Below are 20,691 nucleotides of genomic sequence, written 5' to 3'. Positions count from 1 at the left end.
GTTCACAAACCCTCACGGAGTAGTCAACGATTACTTCCTATAAATTGGCTGATGATCCCACAATACACTGACCATTTCTAGTCTTTGGCCTGGCTGGGGTTGTTGATTCAAATGGTAAGAACGGCAGATTCAGACAGATCGATGCAGAACCGCAGCGCATAGAATTCGTGCGCCGTGTTACATTTGAACAGGAAAAGCACAAACAAAAGACCACGCGAAGAGGCAGGATGCATGTTCGGACTTCGATTCGGAGCACCCTTCCTTCACGGCAGCCTATAGCCGCGATCATGAAATGCAGAAAAGCAATTTATCATTATTCTTTTCCTGTACTTCTGCCCGCAGAATCAGTCTTTAGGCTGAATATATAGGAACACCTTTGGTGCGAGAAGGCCTTTAGTGAACAAAGAGAATCTTGGGTCTAGAAAAATATTGGCTATAGAAAGGTCTTCCTACCCTAAAGCTCCTTTCTTATTGAAAGTTTTTTTATTAGACCTAATTGATCTTCTTCATAAAGTTAACTATTCCTTTTTTTTCCTCTTTCTTTATGGCTCTTTCTATCTCTTGATACATTCCTGAGTAGAGTAAGAATAACAAGACTTACTCTCTGGGTAAGAAGTAAACTTGACTAATATGAAAAGATAGTCAATTTAGCAGTCAAGGGACTTGGTCACGAAAATTGCACTTTCACAATAGCGGCTAGAGGCTGCCGTACCCCTTGATATACTGCACTGCGTTTGAATCTACAGCAGCACAATCCGAATAACCACGACCTGGCAAGGTTTGCGATTCATGATAGTATTGGTCTGTTTTTATTGCGAATACAAAAGATATAACTATTGAGCTACCTAAACCGCGGCGCACCCCGGAAACCCTTCGGGAATGAACAAAGAGACGCAAGCGCCAGCTCCGCCCACCAATCCTCCTCATACAGACTACGACTAGGATGAATCAACAGATCGGTGTTTGAGGTGCGAAAAGTGACGAGATGTGTCTCGGCGCTCCTTTCTCGCTAGATTCGCTACGGGGCCTGCACCTGGTTCATACTTCCCTCCTACTAGGAATACTCCGGTCCCTCCGTGAAATGAAGAAAAATGGGCTTCATCCAAGAGCTATCAACATTAGGCTATCATTGCCCACAGTCCTGATACATCTCGTAAATCATGGCTTATGACCCATTGGCGCTAGTTGCTGCCCGACTGCCTTTCCTCTCAGGCAGGAAGATCCCTTGTAAGGCGTGCCTCAAGCTCTGTCTTTGACAGCACTGTCTTTGCCGTCTCCCCATAGATCCTGTTTCTCGATCTCTTTCTCTTGAACGGTGCCCGCATGCAGGTCAGGTTTCTCACTTAGGGAACCCTTTCCGAAGAGCTCTTTAGTGAGAAGCGCGCTGTTTAAATGCGCGTTGTTGAAAAGCTCGTCGTTGAGAAGCTCGCTCTGAATCAGTGCCGTACTTCCATTCATCGGATCGACGTCCACATTGCCCTGATAGTCCGCATCAGCCAACTGTTTACCTACCGCTCTTCATCCTCAGCACAACACTCACTCTGACGATTATCACTGACCTGTCTCGGCTCCTGCTTCAGCTTTTGTCCCTGCCCCTGCCCCCCTTCCAACAGCTGGGCCCGCTCACTCCTCAAATAGCACCCGGTCCCACATCCAGGACACCCAAACGCATGCACCCGCCCGTTCTGAATCTCAATATCAAACATCTGATTCAAGCAGGAATCATGCCACGTGCGATAGGTGCACACCCGCCGCGGACACCACCAGAAGCGCGTGTCGGGGTCTGCGTGGGACCGGTGCTGACATAGCCCACATACAACGTCCTGCGGTGCAGCGGCGATGTATGTCCACGTAAGGAGGACTTCTTGGGCGGCGCGGACATCTCGCGGGAGGGTGGCGAGGTAGAGGAGATTGGGGTGGACGGTGTGCAGTTTGCCTAGGGTGGGGGGGTTGTGGCTGGGTTTGGTTGGAGTGCTTGTAGTGGTCATGTTTGTGAGCAACTTGCGGGAACTATGAGAATGAGGGCGAGGAGAATGGCGCTGGACGTGCTGCTTGGTGGGTTGTGTAGCCTTCTTGGTGGTGGTTTTGGGAAGGCGGAGGTCCCCCACGGACAAGGGGGCTCTTATGTTGGGGGGATTCATTGTTGCGAGTGAATGAGCTTCGTGGGTCCGCTGGGGGAAGGTTGCTAGATAGTTCTTTCCAGCGGTAAAATGAGTGTTGAAGGTGTCGTTATTGTGGTGGTAACAACAGGATTGTTGCTTTTCGTTGCTTCAGGCAACAGGGTTGGTCCTGAAGAGGTGAAGGAGTGAATGTGTTTGTTGAGGAAGCAGGATTTTGCACCTTGACGAGAAAGAGAGGGCTTGCAAGGAAGGTGAGCTCCAGTTGAATCGGAGAAATTTCTAAGAACTGGTCGATCTCTCGAATGAACGCGTTTTCTTGCTCGAGAGACTGTCGGGATGAAACTCCATGAGTGTCAAACTGCTTTTACTCGTCTCATGCCACTGTTCACCTTTGACTGAGATATTGAATCAACGGACGATGCACTTTCTGCACTGAGTGAGATTAATGTGATGGTGACTGCCAGAAGATATCTCAGAATACTTCGGCCTAATTACTTGAAACTGGAAGAAAGCGAATAGTTTCAAATGTAGGGTATTATTTAAGCGAAGGCCAACCGAAGGCCATTCGGCGAAGGATTCTTGTGCGACAGCATGGCAATTTGGTTCCTTGCATGCTCTGGGTGTCACCAACCTGGTGACTATGTCCTTTTGATGGACTGACACTCGACCATGTAGAGGGTAGTAGTTATGATATGTCACGGATATGCCAGATGGAATCCGTATAAAGGCAGAGTGGGTCCTGGCGGTGAGCGGACCAACCAGGACTGAAGCCTCCAGGTTCAATCGTCAGGAGGATTGCTCCATCCGGAACGGATTCCACTCAAGGTTCAACTCCTTCAAGGTTCATTTAACAACGACACTCTCCATCTTATAGTCCTCAAACTCATCAACACCCCCACTGCTTTTAGCCCTACGTAGATCCAGAGACAAACAGCACAATGCCCCTCTGGCCCCGCATCCAATTCCACGAAATCGGCGACCAATCCTGGTGTCCAGCCTGGCTTCACCAACACGAGCAGTTCACCCTCACCCAGCTCTGGAACCTCCGAATTCCCTTCTGGAGCCGCGGCAGCCTCGCGACGCAAGCCTGCGGCGTCTTACACGAGCATTTGTCTAATCTCTCCTCCTACAGTATCATCGACTTCTGCGCCGGCGCCGGCGGGCCTACTCCCGTTCTGGAGCGAGAACTCAACCAACCCCTCGAAAAAGCTGGCTACGCGCCCGTGCAATTCCTACTGACGGATCTATACCCCCATCTGGAGGCGTGGCAGCGCATCACCAAGAAGCAACCGAATATCTCCTACGTTGCTGACCCGGTCGACGCGCGCCTCGCCCCGCGATACGCCGACAAAGATCGCAAGGAGTGCCGGGTGTTCAACATCTGCTTTCATCATTTTGCTGATGAGGATGCGAGAGGTATTCTGAGGAGTGCGGTGCAGGAGGGAGATGCGTTTGTGTATGCCCTCGCTTGTTTAGCACAGTCCACGCATGATTGATTCATGATGTCCATGGTGCTAATGGTATGTAGGATCTTTGAAATCACCTCCCGGGATGCCTGGACCTTTCTCTGTTCTCCGCTAGTGTTCTTCTTCAACTTGCTGGTGACCCTGCAGGAGTATTGGTGGTCGCCTCTGCATCTGTTCTTCACGTACGTGGTACCGGTGACTTCGTTGTCTCTCTGGCTCGACGGGTTGATTTCGTGTCTGAGGACAAGAACGCCAGCGGAGGTATCGGTACTGCTGCAACAGGATGGGCTGGAAGTTGGAGGGTGGAAGTTTGCCAGTGGGCAGCGGACGGTGCAGTGGCCGTTTATCACGCTGCATTATTACGTGGGAGTAAAAGCTGCGTAGGTGTATGTTGGCATTCGGCTCTGGCGAAGTGGTGTGTTACGTGGGTCGACTGATAGAATTGCTGTGTGGTTGTACTTGGCTCGATCCTAAGTGAATTTGTGTTAGCCAATACAGCCAATTCAGTTCCAGGGTACGTATCATGGCTCTTTGGTCGCTGTGCTTCCTGCGGTTCTGAGTGGGACTGGTGGCATTCAGTTGCCGTGATCTTCTTGTTGTACTAGGAAATAGCCTCGTATTTCCTCTTTCAGGCCCTTGTTCTCACTTAAGAATCTGTGAGAGTAGTGTTCATTTGGTTCAGATTGGTTCAGATCAAAGCTCACTATAATTGTTGTTGGGTTCGTTGGACATCCTGGGGAGGTTAGGATAGGCGCGATCAGAATTCGGCAAACGTGCCAGACAGTGTCATTCTACTCATTCCTTCAATTGTGCGGGGTAGTGCGCAAGCACAACTTGAACGTTTGGAAGTTTGAGAGGCTGGCAGAAACTGGGCTAAAGGCTCTAACATGGTGAATGAGATGTGGAGTGGGGAACGAGAAATGACATACGCAGTTCGTTTGTTATGCAGTGTTCATGGCGGATCCATTCCTGCGGAGTCTGACCTCCCGACCACCTCTGTATAAAGTGCAGTGGCTTCTTCTTATCATCTCCCTCTATCTTTCTAATTCTCTTTCATTCATACCCTGCATTGTTATTGTGAATTGCTGCCACTCACGAGCTCCTTTTCCTCACAACTAATATCAGTTCGAGAACCTCATTCTACCGACTCGGTATTCTTCCTCCAAGGAAGAACATGAAGAACTTCCTTGACTCACTGAAGATGACAATCCCCCGTCCAAGTTCGTCATTCCATCTGCGTTCAGATCTCAGACGTGACTGACGAATTAAACAGCGACCATCCTCCTTCTCTCACGCTGGTGGGCAGGCCCTCTTCACCTTCGACCCCCAACAAATGCGTGACGTGCGACACGAGGACCGCATCGAGGACCGCATGGCGCTGCGCTCGCTGCCACAGCTGCCACTACTGCTCGCCAGAATGCCAGACAGCCGACTGGCCACACCACAAGATTCTCTGCGAGGCCTTCACCGCAGTGCCCCCGCGCCCCTCCGCCCAGCACCGACTCGCCATCCTCTTCCCGACAGACAGTTTCATCCCGCACTCCATCTGGGTGTATTTCCAGTGCGTTTCTAACGAAGAGAAAGAACACCTCTTTGGTTGACCCAAGCTGGACGAAATTATAGGCGGTTCGCGCATCTACCTTATGCAAAGAAAGGACCCGGTCCCGTCTCGGGCACTACATTTCCCTGTGGTACGATGGCAACTCCGCGTTGAATGATTCCCCGAGATACCATGCTCTGTTCATCACTGCGGTCCGGGAACTGGTCGGGGAGGTTTTGATCCCGTGGGCTGGACAGTTGGCTCTGCTTCGAGGGCGTGGGCGCGACGAGGATGAGGATCCCAGATACTATGCGGAAGTTACCCTCGCTGACTATCGTTATCTCTTGGGGGATGCTGTGAGTTAGTCCACGGTATCATTCCGCATCCACCGAGCTGGATTCGTAAAGATGCATTCTCGGGTACGAGAGGGCATGGGCATGTCATCGGTAGAAAACTGTTCAAGTTTGTTGGTGCGTCTTGAAGGTTCGATGTTTGCTTAGCTATTGTTCTGGTAACATTGACTATTCCAAGGCAGAGAGCATTGACACTCTGAGTGCAGGAAAAAACCATTAGCATAAGTATGACCCCCAAGCCCTCTCTCTGTACCCCCGGAGCGACCAAGCAACCCAAGCAGAACGGAAAACTGGCCAAAGCGCCCTCCGCCCCACCCATCAATAATCACCCCATCGAGTCCCCATCCCATCACCCCATTTTATCCCACCCCCCTTCCACCTCTTCTCTATCCATACCCACCCAAACAACCCCAAGATGCAATTAATAATTATAGGCGCCGGCCTGGCCGGCCTCACCACGTCCATCACCCTCGCCCACCAAAAGTCTGATTTCCGCATCCTCATCCTGGAAAAATCCCCCTCCATCTCCTCCTTCGGCGCGGGCATCCAAATCCCGCCGAACGGGACGCGGATCATGCAGTCCCTCAACCTCCTCCCGCAGCTTTTCGGAGCTGGTGCAGCAAAGACCCTCCAGCATGTGGATCTTCGGCGCTACGACGATGGCCAGCTGCTCCGGCGCATGCCGTTCGGAGAGGCTGTTGAGCGGGAGTATGCGGCGCCGTGGTTGGTGGTTCATCGGGGGGATTATCATCGGGTGCTGTATGACGAGGCGATTAGACTCGGGGTGGAGGTTCGATTTGGGGTTGTTGTTCAGGGGGTTGCCTTGCTGGGTAAGGAGGGTTCTGAGGGGCTGGAGGTGCAGGTTTGTGGGGGGGAGGGGGTGAGAGGGGATGTGGTTCTTGGTGCTGATGGTTCGTAATTTTTTTTTTTCTTTCCTTTCAGGTTTCTAGGTGCTGGGTTGAAGGGGATGGGCTGTTGAGCAGTTTCTAATATGGTTTTAGGACTCTGGTCGCAGGTGCGTGACTGGGTGATCGGAGGCTACACGCCCCAGGAAACCGGGGATTTAGCGTATCGAGCGGTCATCCCCAAGGAGGAGCTGGACGCACTCCACAGTGAGGATGTAGATGAGCTGTGTCGTCGGGTGGCGGTCACCAGCTACATTGGCCCACAGAAGCATACCATCTTCTACCCGGTGCGGGGCGGCAGGGAATACAATCTGGTGCTGTTGCGGCCGGATGATCTGCCGCCGGGGAAGCGGAGGGAGGAGGCAGGAGTGCAGGAGATGAGGGAGAGTTATGCGGGTTGGGATCCCACGTATGTCTTCCAATTACCTGGTGGTGCTTGGGCTGCCTGGATGAAGTGGTATGCTGACCGCGTGCAGACTCGAGAAGCTCCTCTCGCGAGTCTCCTCTGTCTCCAAGTGGAAATTAACCCAACTCCCTGAACTCCCAACATGGACAAAGGCACGTCCAACCCTCCTCCTCACTGCCATCCCAGTATATACTAACCAAGCACAGGGCCCGATCGCTCTCCTGGGCGACGCCTGCCACCCCACCCTGCCGTACCAAGCGCAAGGGGCGGCGATGGCAGTCGAGGATGGCGCCGTGATCGGCAGACTCCTCGGGCTGCTGCAGGCGCATCTAACAAAGTCTCGATCAGAAGGCAGAGAGCTGTCTACCTCGGACAGCATCGCCTCAATCCTAAAGTTGTACGAAAATCTCCGGAAAGCACGTACCACGCGGAATGTGCGTGCGGCGCGCATGAACCGGTCTGTATTCCACCTTCCAGACGGGATTCTGCAAATGATTCGGGACTTTTTCCTGGGGTTTATGGGTGTCACGAGGGAGAGTGACTGGACTGGGTTCTTGTCGTGGAGAATGAGGCAGACGATGGGGTTGGATGTGATTCGGGACTGTGAAAGGGCGTTCGAGGAGTGGGTTCGTCAATCGGGTGAAACAAGGTTTAGCAAGTTCCGAGTCCGATTTGGAGATGAATCCTGGGTTAGATAAGTTGTATAGGTCATCAAATCTACGACAGCAACTCCCCCAGAAGCCACGAGACACAGATTGCGGAGAAAAGCGTGTTGCAATGCGGCGAGAGTCTTGCATCCTACACGGCCTCCTACCCAAGCAATTGAGTACCGAGCTATACTCATTGCTGTCCGTTGAAAGCGTCAATCCATTCGCTTAAAGCACTGGAAAGTGTGCAACATGTCAAGCACAAGCCATATTCTAGCTGCCGCTTGCATTATAATCCTTTACCCTCTACGGTGGCGAAACAGTTGGAAAATGGATGTAAGATTCAAGCCTTAGTTATAATTCAGCTAATGTACAAATAGTCCAGCAGACTTTCAGATCGACAAATCGAGCTAAAATACGCTACACAGCACTCATCTAAGCAGAAATGCACTGGTAGTAGTAGGGGTTGTAATGGTGGCAAGTGGCACCCTCAACACAAGAAGTAGCACCAGTCCAGTTGATACCACCGCACTGCCCGTACAGAGACTGAGTGGCACCGCTGCTGCTGCTAGTGGTGGTGGCACCAGAGCTGACGGAAGAAGTCTGGGGCTCGGGGACAGCAGCCGGGGTGGTTGCGGCAGGAGCAGCAGGAGTGACTGTCACCAAGGTGGTCCAGGAGGAGGGCACCTGCACGGCGATCTGGGAGTAAGAGCTGCTGCTGCTGCTGGGCTGAGCGATCTGGGTGTTGGCATCGGGGCTGGAAACGGCGGCAGCGGTGGTGGCAGCGGCACTGGTGGTAGCCACGGCAGCCGAGGTAGCAACGGCGCTGCTGCTACCGACAACAGCAGTTCCGGTAGAGGTAATGGCTGAGGTGGACTGGCTGACAGAGACAGCACCGCTGTACTGGGTGGGACCGGGGACGGTGTAAGTCGACAGGGAATCGTAGATGTTCACCACGATACCAGCCCCATCCTCGGTGTAGAGCTTGGTGCCGAGGGTACCAGCGGGCTGGTCAGTACCGGTACCAGTGATCTGAAGGTTGAAGCACTGAGGGTAGTTCTGAGCACCATCCTCAGTACCCGCACTGTGAAGAGCAATAATCTCGTGGCGGAGAACATAGTTGCCGGGGGCGATGGTCGGAGGGATCTCGACCAACCAGCTGTTGTTGTTGGCAATCAGTTCATCGTCTCCCCAAGTGCCAGGCACGGTGGTATCATTGAGCAAGCCAACGCCATCGATCTTGAAGAACTCCAGAGTAGTCTTGTCAACAGTCTCACATTCACCGTCGCAGCGAGCAAGGTAGTCGAGGACAGGGCCGTGGTGAGAATCGGGCCAGGCGGTCCACTGAATGTTGATCTTGTCACCAGCCGCGACAACGACGTGGGCCTGGGCGTTGGTGGCGTTCTCGTGGCAAATAATGTCGGCGCTACCGTACTCACTGGGAGAGATGAATCCGTTGCCAGTGTTGGGGGTGGTCCAGGCGGCAACCTTGGGGGGGTCGGACTCGTAGGGGAAGGTGTTGATATCGAAGCCCTCGTAGTAAACACCGTTGACGACCAGGTTGGTGACGTGGCCGTGGGCAGCGACACGAGTGGCCGACAGAAGGGCCGTGGTCAAGAGAGACAAAGACTGAGCCTGACGCATTGTGCTGATGGTTGGAAAGAAGAGATTTGGTGAAGAGAAAGAAAATTGATTGAGAGAATGGAATTGGTTGATTGGAAGAATGAGCGACCCAGCGCAATGAAAGTGAGAACTTCAGTCAATGAAGCCCGAAGGAAAGAATGTGATGGAGGCGAAGTAAAGAAAGAACCTGCTGATGAAAATAGATTTAGAAGGGTGGTGATGGAAGTCTTTATAGATTGTTCGTGGTGGTGATGCCCTTGAACGGTCAGGAGGCTAGACCCGGACCACGGTCGCACTGGGCCATTTCCGGAGGCGCCGAAGCAATTAAGGTGAGGGTGAAACTGTCGCATGGCGGTTAGGGCAAGGGGTAATTGTTTTAGGTTGGCCGCCGATGGGGTCGATAACGAAGCTATTCCTGCACTAGTGTCTTGGCTGTCGGAGGTGAAACATGTGGTTGCGGTGACATCTCCACGGAGAAATCTCTGTCTGTTTCGGTCATGTCTTTATCGGTCGGGTCAAACGTGAACTGAATGAAAACGACACTTGCGTCGAAAGAGAACGGATGTTCATACTGTCTGACGGAACATTGCATGAACTGCCGTGGCGGCAGACACAGACAGGCAGCAGTGGAGAGAGCTCGACCGATAACTCCGGGCTACATCCTAGCTCGGACGTTGCAGCCCATTTGGGATCAGGTTGGTCCCAGCTCACCCAAATTAGGCTGTTTTGCGCCCTTCCCAGCCGCCAATCGAGACCCCTCGTCCCTGCCCCAGTGCGGATTCTGCAGGATGTGTCCCTGGCAAATTTTACACCCTGTCAGGCCCATCCGAGCAGCCGAATTAAGCCTCCAATTGGACGTCAAAGTGACATGTGCCTTGTCTGCCATGCTATGGTCGAGCCAACGGATGCTGTCCGTCACCGGTTGTTTTACTCTAAAAAGGGCGTTGCTCCACAGCTGACTCGGACACGACAGTGGAACGGTGTGATGGGTAAGATTCGTGCAGCGCCAGAGGATTGTGATGCATTTGTCGGTGTTTCGCCCGGACCACTATGGTTCTATCCAGAGTGCTACGAGAACTCAACCGAATGAGTCAGGCCTCTCGTGAATGAAAGAGACAGACATGTGAGGAGTCCCCAGGTCAGTAAACATGCCGGATCCCTTTCATTTGTAGACTTGTCCGCGCGGTACTGTCAGACATTTACCTGTAACAACCCTGCTTCCTGACAAGATGGCAAGCGTGCTTCAAATATGCATTTGCCCACCGACGCGGACGCCTGACTCATTGTGGCTTGCGTTATCGAAATACATGACTCGTTCGATGGCCCAAAGCCAAATGTAGCTCTATGACAAGAGCTGCTGCATGGAGAAAGGGGAAGAACGGCGATTTGGGCGCGTGTGCTGGACTGGCGACAAATTCATTTGTGTCGCCCGGCCGTGGGACCTGCATCGCTTTCGTGATTAAGGACTTACTGCTCGAACCTGTGCGGGAAGTCTCTTGCTGGGCGTTCCATTTAGCTTGGACCGTTAACCGCCAAAGCTCCTCTCCGAGTATCTCGACCCGCGCGGAGATGTATGTGCCTTACTCATACCAAGATGAGAGCCGGAATACGGTGTTAAATCACGATTTGCAAATTCTTCATGCAATTGAACGCGAGATGTTGTCGAACAGATGAAAAGCTTTAGCCAGGACTCAAAGTGGGAGCAAAAGTCAGAAACGTGTTTGCTTTCAGCTTTGCACTGGTCACTTGACTCGCGGTTACATGCTGTTGCTTCCTCATTTCACCATAAAACAGTCTATTCGGCACCTCACCATCGTTCTTCGCTTGCATCCGCGCTGTTGACCGAGGCAGCACTTACGCCTTACACCCTGCTGGTGTGGAAGTGAATGAGTAAGTCCAGAGTCCGGGTCCCAGCAGTAGATGTGGAATGGCTATCCTCTTCACCTATATCGCATTGAGTCTTGCCCTCCTTTCTGACAGTGTCATCTCTAGACTTTAGTGCTAGTCGAATCTAGTGCGCCCGAAAAAACTCCTCTAAACCACGAACCGTAAGCCGCTCCTCCGAGACTACATAAACAGGAAGGGAGAGAGATTTGCCGGTCGCCAGACCTCGAGTTTGGACTGCGGCAGCTCAACTAGTGATTTTCAGGGCGCCAAAAAGCTGCACGGAGCATCATGATCTCTAGGACTGTGGAGTTTGAATATTGTTGTGATCAGAGTTCGATGAATCATTGTTAACCAAGGTCATACTCGAATTTCACCGGCAGAGAGAGCTATGTCCTTTGGAAGTGCACACGCAAAGGTTTATGAGACCCATGGCACCACTCAGAGGTCAACATGACAGGAGGATAATGAATTGTTAGTCTAGTCGCGTGCTCTGGCCGCCATCGTCATCCCGCAGTGCCCAGGACCCAGATATATATAACTGGTAATGGCTGTGATACCGCACTGAAGATTTCTTGGCCTCAACAGACGACAGTCAATGAACTACATCAGTAAACAACAACATGCTGGCTTAACCGCCTATCGCGGCGTTCTCTCCCTGGTGAACCCCGATACAATGGAGCTGACCGCATCGGCACTTGAAGTACGGCGCCCGATTGTGTCACTCCCGTCATTTCCCACCTGCCGCGCAAACCTGCAGGGGGTTCCGCCAACCACAGCTTTGCAGTCCAAGCCTTCGGGCTCCACCAAAGCCTGTTTTGGAGCATTAAGTCACTTCAGCCTTATGAGTATATGACATCACTGCCAGGGGCTTTTTTCACTCCCCAGATTCTCCGGTCAACAAACACCACTTTTTTTTCTTCCTCTGTCACTCTTTCTGTTTTCCCAGCAACCATCAACCCCCGAGGACGAAATCAGCCCGCGCAGGACGCATTGCATCTTGTCTTCTCACAATGGCACAGGAAAAGCCCGCCGCAATGCATTGCGAGATCGACCTCCTCCAACTCCCCATCGTCGACCGCCTCCCCACTTCGGTCGAAGGTACGAGCATCCACATTCCAAGCGTAACGCTAAACTCCTCTGACTCCGCACCAAGACCACGACGAAGAATGCATTATATGCCTCGAAGACCTAGAATCCATCAAATCCTACCGCCAACTACCTTGCCAGCACTTCTTCCACCAACCGTGCATTGATGACTGGCTGACACGGCGCAATGCAAGCTGCCCGCTCTGCCGACGAACCTTTGAGCACTTGCGCCGACCGTGCCCGCCACCAACAAATGATGTTCCTGTCATGCTTAACAGTAGTTGGGGTGCCGCCCGGCCTGTGCCGCGGTATTTGCTGGTCGTGGGACCAGCCCCTGGATCACCGGAGCTCACGGTCCCAGCTGTCAGCACAGAGGCAAGAGAGCCCGCGCGTCAGTCCGTACGGGCATGGTGCAAGAGGAAGTTAAAGGTCGGACGTGTCGCTTGAGATGAGTCGTGGAGGTCTGCATTGGTGGCAGAACCCCAGGTGTTGGTCGGCAAGGATACAGGCGTTGGGATGCTTTATGGTTATGACTGAACGGCTGGCTCTATCAGGTTGACATGATACGTCGGTCACCTTCGTTGCTGTTGCTTTTGATTTGTCTTTTTGAGATTCCCACTTCTGTCATATGTCGATCCTTGTTATGATGCCAAGTATCGAAATTCCAGTTATAACGACATTCCTTTGCCGATCTCTCCTGATATTGAGTACCACTGCCAATGTGCAGCGGGTCTTGTCTTCTCACATTGGGAATGTCGGGGATTTTTCCCGTCGTCATTGCATACGTACCAATGCAAGGGGCATGTAACATCAAAAGACACACCCCTCCTTTTCTTTATTTATACTAATCTTGAGGATGGCCCTTGATCCGTATCGAATGTCGCGCTTCTGGTGCCAGGAAGTTAGGAATCTCGCGGAATCGCCGCCATGCTCCTGAACAACCCCAAGCAACACCAGGCTCCAGATGCTCAATTTACCGATCGGCAGCGTCCTTCGGCTAAATCGCAAGCCAAGTCCATAGTCAACCCCGCGGAGAAGAGCCAGCCCGATTGCTCGCCAGGCTCTCAATTGGTTCACGACTGCCCTCCGGACGGCGGTGTCGTTGCCTGGTCAGTGGTCCTAGGGGCCTGGTGTGCCATGTTCTGCAGTTTCGGATGGATCAATAGTCGGTTTAACAAGCACCTACATCCACCTGTCCGGAATCACCACTGACACAGAGTATCACACGATGCAGGCATTGGCACCTTCCAAACCTACTACGAAACCACGCTCCTCCCTCAATATCCTCCCAGCACGATCGCATGGATTCCTTCACTGGAAGTGTTCTTCATGTTCTTCATGGTTCGTCCCCCTGACCCATTTGCTTGGATAGATAAGCACTCTTCCCCACACACTGACCGAAACACCCAAAGGGTCCTTTAGTCGGCACTCTAAGCGACACCGTCGGTGCCCGCCTCGTCATCCTCGCAGGCTCGACCCTCCACGTCTTTGGACTCCTCATGACCTCCCTGTCCACTCAATACTACCAAATCCTCCTCTCGCAAGGCATTTGCAGCGCAATGGGCATCTGCGCCATCTTCCAGCCATCCATGAGCGTGATTCCCAGCTGGTTCCGGCGGCGGCGGGGGGCGGCGTACGGGATCATTGCGTCAGGGTCGAGTGTGGGCGGGATTGTGTTTCCGATCATGACACGGAGGTTAGTGGAGAGGGTCGGGTTTGCGTGGGCGATGCGGGTGGCTGCGTTTCTGATATTGGGGCTGTTGGTTGTAACTTGTCTTACTGTTCGATCGAGGGAGTATGCAAGTGTTGCGGATGGGGAGGAGAAAGAGGAACTCAAGAAAAAGCCAGGCATGACGCGCGAGACGATGCTCAGGCCCTGGCGCGAGGTTAAGATGCGGTTCCTCGTGGCGGGATTTGTGCTGCTCACGTTTGGTATATACATCCCCACCAACTTCGTGGAGACGGCTGCGATAGCGAGTGGGATGAGGGAGGGGCTGGCGCAGTACGTGGTGCCAATATTGAACGCAGGCAGGTATGTGTATAGTCTCCTCTCTATGGCCATGGTTGGGGATGAAATTGTTGACGCCCGGGGTGCAGTCTTATCGGCCGTATGGCAGCAGGCTTCCTCTCCGACCGTGTCGGCACGTACAACATTTTCCTGCTCGTCTGCACGCTCACGGGCATCCTGATTCTCGGGCTCTGGATGCCCGCCACCACCAACGCAGAGAACATTGTCTTCGCCGTGCTGTATGGGGTCACCTCCGGCGCGTACTTTTCGCTTCCCCCGGCCCTCGTCGCGAAGCTGGCGCCCCTGCCGGAGATGGGGTATTGGACGGGCGTGCTTTACCTTTTCTCGTCGATTGGAGGCTTGACGACGAACCCTATCGCTGGGGCGATCTTGGCTCGGGACCAGGGCTCGTATACGGGCATGAAGGTCTTCTCTGGCTTGCTGCTGTTGGCGGGGACGATGCTGGTGCTGGTGACGAGGGTTCGGCAGACTGGGTGGCATGTGAGGGCTAAGTTCTAGGCCTTCACATGGTGGTTTGGTTAGTCCTCTTCGTTATGCCTTTCCTTGGATAAGGCTGATTTCAGGCTTCTTTGATCAAAGTACGTGGAAGCGACCAGAGACTCGAACGAGACCCTTGCTGAACATGGCAGGTCAGGGTTGGAAGTCTTCAACGATGTAATGCAGTCATATAATCTCTGAAGATCTACCGCCAGCTACTTTACGAGGCAAGCTCAAGGAGGTCTTTGACACAGTGACAGCGGAAGGCAGACAAAGAACCCATACAAGCTCCATGGAACGTGTGCACTCATTGTCTTTAACAACTTGACAATCCGATTGAAGTAAACAATGAACAGACGGAGTTGACATACTAGGAGCCCATCCCAACACAGCGCAGTGGTCAGCCTTGTAAGTATAAATCCAGATGCAAGCGCTTCGCAAAAACATGTAGCTCATATACCATCCTTCACCAACACAGATAACAACGGAACATTGACAGAATGGCACCCGTCAGATCACTACAACTCATCATCCCCCGGTCCCGCCGCACTCTAGAACTCTATATCTTCTTAGTCGACCGAGACACCGGCGCCGGCGACTCCGATTGGAGGCCGGACTGGTTCAAGTACCAGAGAATACTCGCAGAGGGATTCTGTAGGATGCGGGCACAAAATCCCGACTTGAAGGTGATCTTTGGCGAGGTTCATGCTGGTCGGTGGGGGAGAGTGTACCGGGAGCTGCTGGTGCCCGCCGGAGGGGTGGAGTGCGAGTGCGTGCAGTCATTTCTGCTCACAGATGATGCAGGGGAGAGGGTCGTCAGGACGAAGGAGTTGATTCGGGAGCTGTGGGGACCGCTGTGGGAACCAGCCAGGGACGAAGACTCGGGGCCTGCGACGATGATGGAGGAGCCAGAGGACGTGGCGTCTCTACTGGACCGACTTCTTCTTCTTTGAGATTGCGATGATGCAAATGGCTCTTGATTTTCTTCTGGAATCAGTGCTGAGCTCCTTGTCTGAATTGGTAGTTAGTATACAATGCAATGTGGAATGACTTTTTTTTTCTTTAGCCTTGAAAATCTAGCATGATATAGCGTCTCTCGCGCCCTACAGAATTCTTTTCTCTTTGCTTGGCTCGTTCCAGGTTCGTCGGTGGAAGGTTGATAGTTGACACCCAATACATACACGTCTTCACAGTGTGAGCCACGAGGGTCCATGAAGTAAAGCGCCCAATCTCAGCAGATCAATGCCAGGTGTAACACAGCAGAGAATTGAATGAGGTAAAATAGAATATTACAGATTAGTACGACTGCACTTTTTTTACATAGTGCTCTTCATCGTGCTCCAGCCTGAGGCGGCAAGGCAGTCTCGCCTGCACGTGCTCTCGCGGCGGCCATCCCTGTCGGAGCCGATGCCAGTCTGGCCTTTCACCACCCACCAACATCTGTCCTTGCAAATCCGTCAGTATCGCTAAGTCAATGGAGCATCTACCAAGGGAGCTAATCCTCTCCATCGGACGACTTTCACAAAACTCTACACTGTGCTCTCTAGTCCGGTGCTGTCGACGCCTCCATGACATCCTAGAGCCGCTGATCTACTCGAAACTCCGTCTGGTGCCGCCATTGAGCAATATCTATGTCTCTTTGTTTATGCGCCTATGGCGACATCCTGATCTAGCACGTCTGGTGCGCCTTGTGGAGATTCATCTGCCAATCTTTCGTCAGGGGCAACCCCAATACCAGCTGAACGAGGATAAGGTGCCTGACCTTCCTCAATTCATCCAGGACGTGCAGAATGAGTTGTTCGATCCTAAGGATACGCGCCCACGTGTTTGGTGGGGTTCGAAAATGAGAAGCGGCGACTGGAGTTTCTGGCTGGGGGTAATGCTGGTCCGGTGGACACATCTCGAAAGCGTCGAGTTTGTGGGTCTCTACAACAACCATGCTATTTGCGATCTCCTGTACAGGGCCGGAAAACGGCATCGGCCGTTCCACGAGACTCCGCCGTACCCGCTGCTGCGGCGGGTTGCGGTACGAGATTGTGAGCAAGGGTTCGATCTCGAAGAAGTCCTAACCCCTTTCTTCTACTTCCCGGCCGTGGAAACAGTCGATGTGGCCCAGTTGTGGGAGGGTCGCGGAAGGGAGGAGGACTTGCTGTCGTGGCGGCGAGAGAACAGCCACGCGCGTTGCCCGGTCAGGCGGATAACCATTCGTTCACTGAAGCACTCCCGCGGCACCCTCACCTGGCTGGCAGACTGCTCCGATCTGGAACATATTTCGTTGCACATTGCCTGCATCTATGTGGGTGACCCTGATATACGGTTTGGCGTCCCGTTTGACCCTCCGCGCTTCCTCAGAGCGCTTCTGCCGTTCACCGACAGACTTTGAGAAGTCTGCACGTGGAGTACGATGAAGTATACAACGCATTACTGAACTGCGACGAGCCGCCGGAACTCTACTATGAGGACATCTATTGGCTCACAGAGGACGAGAAGAATCTAGATCACTGCAATGCGCCCGTCGATACGATGCGCGGATTCGAAGTTCTCGAAGATGTGTCGCTTCGACATGCTAATCTCCTGCCACTCTCAGATGGACTTTATCCTCCAGGTATTCTTGTCCATCGACTTCCGCGATCTCTTCGACGTCTTCAAGTTTTCGACGTCCTGAGGAGTCGCAGTGCAGATCTGCTATCGGAAATATTCATTCTTGTCTCTGCTAAGTGCGAGGACTTTCCCTGCCTGGAACACATCCAGCTACCGAGCGAGTCAATCAACGAGACGTCATTCCATTCCTTAGATTTGCACTGCAAGAAGTTCGGTGTGTCATTGACAGGCAGTCTTATGAGACAGTAGACACCTCGCAAATTATACCCTCAATTCTATTATCTACCACCCAGTCCTAGAACTTACAAACAAGTCAACAAGCTGCTCAACCGGTCCAAGACCACCGCCTGCACTGTGGCATCCGCATCCAACTTATCGCTGGCTACTCCGACCGACACACTCGCATAGCACCCGTCTGTGTCCACGACTGTGGTTTCCGTGGGCAGACGCGTGGATCCACACGTCTCGACATCATCCGCCGTGATCAAGGGGATCGCAGTGTGAATTCTCGACAGGACAAACTTGAAGTCGTCCGCCGTCGTACAACTTTCCCCATCCGTCACGGCGCCAAAGTTCACATTCAACCACACATTATCCGGCAGGTACGGGGTGCCGCCCGCAATCAACTCGTCGGTCAACTTGGTCGCCAGTTGCGCGTAGACTTCGCTGTACAGGGGCACAGAGGAGACGTTCCAGGCCGTCTGCGAGCCGGTGGCGCCTGAGAAAGCGATCGCGGGAATCCCCGCTGTGTTGGCCGCGTAAGTGGCCGCACCGACGGTCCCGGAAAAGAACACCTCCCAGCCGAGGTTCGAGCCGACATTTGGACCGGTGACGGCCAGGTCCGGAGCGGAGCCCGAGAAGTACTTCGAGGCAAGGGTGTTGATGCCGTATTTGATGGCGGTCACTGGGTAGGAGTTGACGTAGTTGAAGCGCGGCTGCGAGGCGTTGTAGCCGTAGGCGGGGCTGCCGGCTGGGCAGCTGTCGAACTCGCAGGCGGAGGTCAGAGCACTGGGGGTGGCGTCGTCGGAGCCTGCAATGTGGATTAATACTCCATAAGACAAGGTGCTGTGGGAGGGGTGTTTGCGATGCAACTCTTACCAGTGCCGCTCTCGTTCTCTGCGGGCGCGGAGATCACCACCGAATGGCCCGCAGCAGTCAGCGAGTCGTAGAGCTCGCGGATGTTGATCTCAGCCCAACCATCATCGTTGGAAGAGACGATGTTAATCGCATGGGCAGAGAGGGTCAGCAGGGCGAGGGCCAGGGAGAAATGCATGGTTGCGAAGGTGTCTGAAGCGCGGGGGGAATTGGTCTCTGAGGTCTGCGATGGCCGGTCTATATACGATCATACGAGCGCACGGAGTAACTACTCCCTGTCCGCAAGAATAGCCGAGCTGGCTGGTCACCAATCCTTCGACTAGACCATTCAGGAACAGCAACTCCACCTGTCGGTAACCGAAGATGTTGTCAGTCACCAACCAGTGCAGCCACGTGCAGAGTAATGCAGTGTTCGGCTATATTGCACCCCCCCGCCGCTCTAAATTAAAGACTACGGAGATGAACGGACAAGCCGTCGAGGACATTCCAAGACGGGAAGTGGATCCTAATGCAGGCACCAGAGCCTGCAGGAATCCATCAGTGCTTCGTTATTTGCACACATGCACTCTTCTTCATCCCCTGACTCATTAGCAGCTTATGCACTGCACGGAAAACCTGGAACCGAGATGCAGAACACTAGTAACTATTCACACGGTCCGTCCCCAAACCCTCTCGGCTAGTCTCTGCACGAGCTGCAGTTTCTCCCACATCTTCCCTTCCGTCATCCCAATGCCGCGACCGCGACCAACACTCGAGAAACCACATTGCGGACTCACCCCCAACGTGCTATTAAGAACCTCCTGCCGACTGCGGTATTGACCCTGAGCAATCACATCTGCTGCCTCGTACACGCGGTTCTCGAGCTCGTCCAGATCCTCGAGGGCCGGGTCCTTGGTCGAGACCACTCCCAGCACCGCGTTCTTGCCCACAGGCAGATGGCGCAGCGGCTGGAAGTCGCCCGCTCGCTCAGTATCGTACTCTAGGTAGAAAGTGTCAAAGTCCAACCCCGTGAACAGACGCTGCGCGATTTGCTCGTAGGATCCGCTGACAATGTGAGTGGATTGTGGCATGTTGCCGCGACAGAGATGGATCCCCACGTGCAGATCCGCCGGCCGACCGCGCAGACACTCGTTGTGCGCCCAGATGTACAGGTCCAGCAACTCGTCCGGATTTAGGCCATCCGCCCGACAGCCTGCGCGGAACTCGTCCGTCAGGAAATACAGCAACTGCGGGTCGTCCACCTGCACGGACCGCAAGCCCGCATCGTACAGGGTGCGGAGCTCCTGGGCGAACGCCTGCGCCAGATCGGCGAAGTACTCCTTGTCGGTTGTGTAGGGGCTGCTAGAGGTGAAAGCCGTGCCGGCGCGCAACTGCAGGTGCTGCCAGGTGATTGGCGGTAGGGTGAACTTGCACTCTTTCCACTGGGCCGGCGATGGCATCAGGCTCCGCAGGTACTCCCAGTCCGCCAGGTAGGGGCTGCGGACATAGCGGATCTTGCCAACTGCAATGACTGCCTCGCGCATGGTCATTCCCAGGCGAGCCATGACGTGCAATACAGGTAGTCCGTTGCGTAGCCCCGCGGGAACTGGCACCTCGACGATCCGGGTGCCCTCGAGGTGCTCGAAGAAGCCGGCGTAGTAGATGCTGCGCTCAAACTCCCCGGACATGATGGGCCGGACGTTGCGGTCCAGTTGCTGCTCGACCACTTGGGCAATCGATTTCTCCGTGAGCTTCTGGAGTTCCTCAGGGATGGGCTCTGTGCTGTATGACACGGTCTGTCCTGCGGCGGTGCGTGCGGCGATGAGTTCGTCGGGTCGGAGGAGAGATCCAATTTGCTCTGCACGGAATGGGGGCGCCATGGTGTAGATGATGCGTGCGTGCGTTTCTTTACTGTGTGAAAGTGTCTGGATAGTGGTTCCAAGATTGATGACTTCCTGTCACCGCAAGGTGGGGGCTTACAGTATAGAAGAAGCTGACGTTTGAGGGGCCGAGAGCCGGGGGTCAGACGTGCGGAGAAGCAGGTGCGGAGTCGCTGCGGATAAAATCATTTCCAGCACTGGAGTTTGGTTATAAGCCGTCCATATCACACAAAATGGCAGCAGCTGGTCTATTGGAGCCAGAACTCCGACAGCCAGGTTGTCCACGGTTGAGGGTAGCGTCCAGTTTGACATTACGGGAATAAGCCTTAGGGCTTACACCGTCCCTAAAGGAAGCCCGAATGGGACCAGTTGGGACCGTGACTCCTTTCGCACCTGGCCATCAGTCCGAATCCAGGATCTCTATGAACTGTGCCATGGTATACTAGATGATATCTTCAAGGATTCTGAGGATCCAGTATTCTGAGTATCCAGTGCAGGGTGTATCAGTCAGATGGGCTGACATCAAGCACCAACCAATCTTGTGCCCAGCAGCGGGGGTCCGACGGGATTGTTTCCTAGCGTCGGACGCACAGGTGA

At 53.7% G+C, this 20,691-nt stretch overlaps 9 protein-coding genes across 9 annotated transcripts; 5 read left to right on the top strand and 4 right to left on the bottom strand.

Moving 5' to 3' along the window:
* Positions 1-1,239: 1,239 nt before the first annotated feature.
* BP01DRAFT_378409 (uncharacterized protein) lies at positions 1,240-2,141 on the bottom strand (the record flags this gene model as incomplete). The annotated part of the gene is made up of 2 exons (XM_025577058.1): positions 1,240-1,479; positions 1,560-2,141. 2 exons carry the CDS (start codon positions 2,139-2,141, stop codon positions 1,240-1,242), a joined length of 822 nt encoding a protein of 273 aa, XP_025435781.1.
* Positions 2,142-3,007: 866 nt separating this feature from the next.
* On the top strand, positions 3,008-7,771 carry BP01DRAFT_331251 (putative salicylate hydroxylase). Its single transcript, XM_025573040.1, has 7 exons — positions 3,008-3,576; positions 3,649-3,949; positions 4,444-4,536; positions 5,895-6,390; positions 6,481-6,793; positions 6,861-6,942; positions 6,997-7,771. Exons 1-7 carry the CDS (start codon positions 3,059-3,061, stop codon positions 7,486-7,488), a joined length of 2,295 nt encoding a protein of 764 aa, XP_025435780.1. The 5' UTR covers positions 3,008-3,058; the 3' UTR covers positions 7,489-7,771.
* On the bottom strand, positions 7,767-9,337 carry BP01DRAFT_352342 (putative endo-1,4-beta-glucanase). Its single transcript, XM_025573918.1, has one exon. The coding sequence runs from the start codon at positions 9,079-9,081 to the stop codon at positions 7,873-7,875; it is 1,209 nt and encodes a 402-aa protein (XP_025435779.1). The 5' UTR covers positions 9,082-9,337; the 3' UTR covers positions 7,767-7,872.
* Positions 9,338-11,957: 2,620 nt separating this feature from the next.
* BP01DRAFT_378406 (E3 ubiquitin-protein ligase RNF103) lies at positions 11,958-12,480 on the top strand (the record flags this gene model as incomplete). Its single annotated transcript, XM_025577057.1, has 2 exons — positions 11,958-12,045; positions 12,101-12,480. 2 exons carry the CDS (start codon positions 11,958-11,960, stop codon positions 12,478-12,480), a joined length of 468 nt encoding a protein of 155 aa, XP_025435778.1.
* A 100-nt stretch (positions 12,481-12,580) lies between these two features.
* BP01DRAFT_6649 (MCT family MFS transporter) lies at positions 12,581-14,796 on the top strand. The gene is made up of 5 exons (XM_025580008.1): positions 12,581-13,198; positions 13,268-13,374; positions 13,446-14,065; positions 14,131-14,579; positions 14,642-14,796. Exons 1-4 carry the CDS (start codon positions 12,961-12,963, stop codon positions 14,558-14,560), a joined length of 1,395 nt encoding a protein of 464 aa, XP_025435777.1. The 5' UTR covers positions 12,581-12,960; the 3' UTR covers positions 14,561-14,579; positions 14,642-14,796.
* BP01DRAFT_6670 (uncharacterized protein) lies at positions 14,757-15,570 on the top strand. The gene is made up of 2 exons (XM_025580010.1): positions 14,757-14,947; positions 15,018-15,570. Exon 2 carries the CDS (start codon positions 15,040-15,042, stop codon positions 15,490-15,492), a length of 453 nt encoding a protein of 150 aa, XP_025435776.1. The 5' UTR covers positions 14,757-14,947; positions 15,018-15,039; the 3' UTR covers positions 15,493-15,570.
* A 411-nt stretch (positions 15,571-15,981) lies between these two features.
* Positions 15,982-17,348, top strand: BP01DRAFT_6640 (uncharacterized protein). The gene has a single exon (XM_025580006.1). It carries the CDS (start codon positions 16,014-16,016, stop codon positions 16,920-16,922), a length of 909 nt encoding a protein of 302 aa, XP_025435775.1. The 5' UTR covers positions 15,982-16,013; the 3' UTR covers positions 16,923-17,348.
* An 80-nt stretch (positions 17,349-17,428) lies between these two features.
* On the bottom strand, positions 17,429-18,613 carry BP01DRAFT_352340 (5'/3'-nucleotidase SurE). Its single transcript, XM_025573917.1, has 2 exons — positions 18,239-18,613; positions 17,429-18,170 (listed from the first exon to the last, which is right to left on the bottom strand). Exons 1-2 carry the CDS (start codon positions 18,411-18,413, stop codon positions 17,443-17,445), a joined length of 903 nt encoding a protein of 300 aa, XP_025435774.1. The 5' UTR covers positions 18,414-18,613; the 3' UTR covers positions 17,429-17,442.
* A 243-nt stretch (positions 18,614-18,856) lies between these two features.
* Positions 18,857-20,402, bottom strand: BP01DRAFT_352339 (methionine synthase, vitamin-B12 independent). Its single transcript, XM_025573916.1, has one exon. The coding sequence runs from the start codon at positions 20,092-20,094 to the stop codon at positions 18,883-18,885; it is 1,212 nt and encodes a 403-aa protein (XP_025435773.1). The 5' UTR covers positions 20,095-20,402; the 3' UTR covers positions 18,857-18,882.
* Between the last annotated feature and the right edge of the window lie 289 nt (positions 20,403-20,691).

This window comes from Aspergillus saccharolyticus, assembly GCF_003184585.1.
Source record: "Aspergillus saccharolyticus JOP 1030-1 unplaced genomic scaffold BP01scaffold_1, whole genome shotgun sequence".
Classification (NCBI taxonomy): domain Eukaryota; kingdom Fungi; phylum Ascomycota; class Eurotiomycetes; order Eurotiales; family Aspergillaceae; genus Aspergillus; species Aspergillus saccharolyticus.
This window is presented reverse-complemented; position numbering and strand designations above follow the sequence as displayed.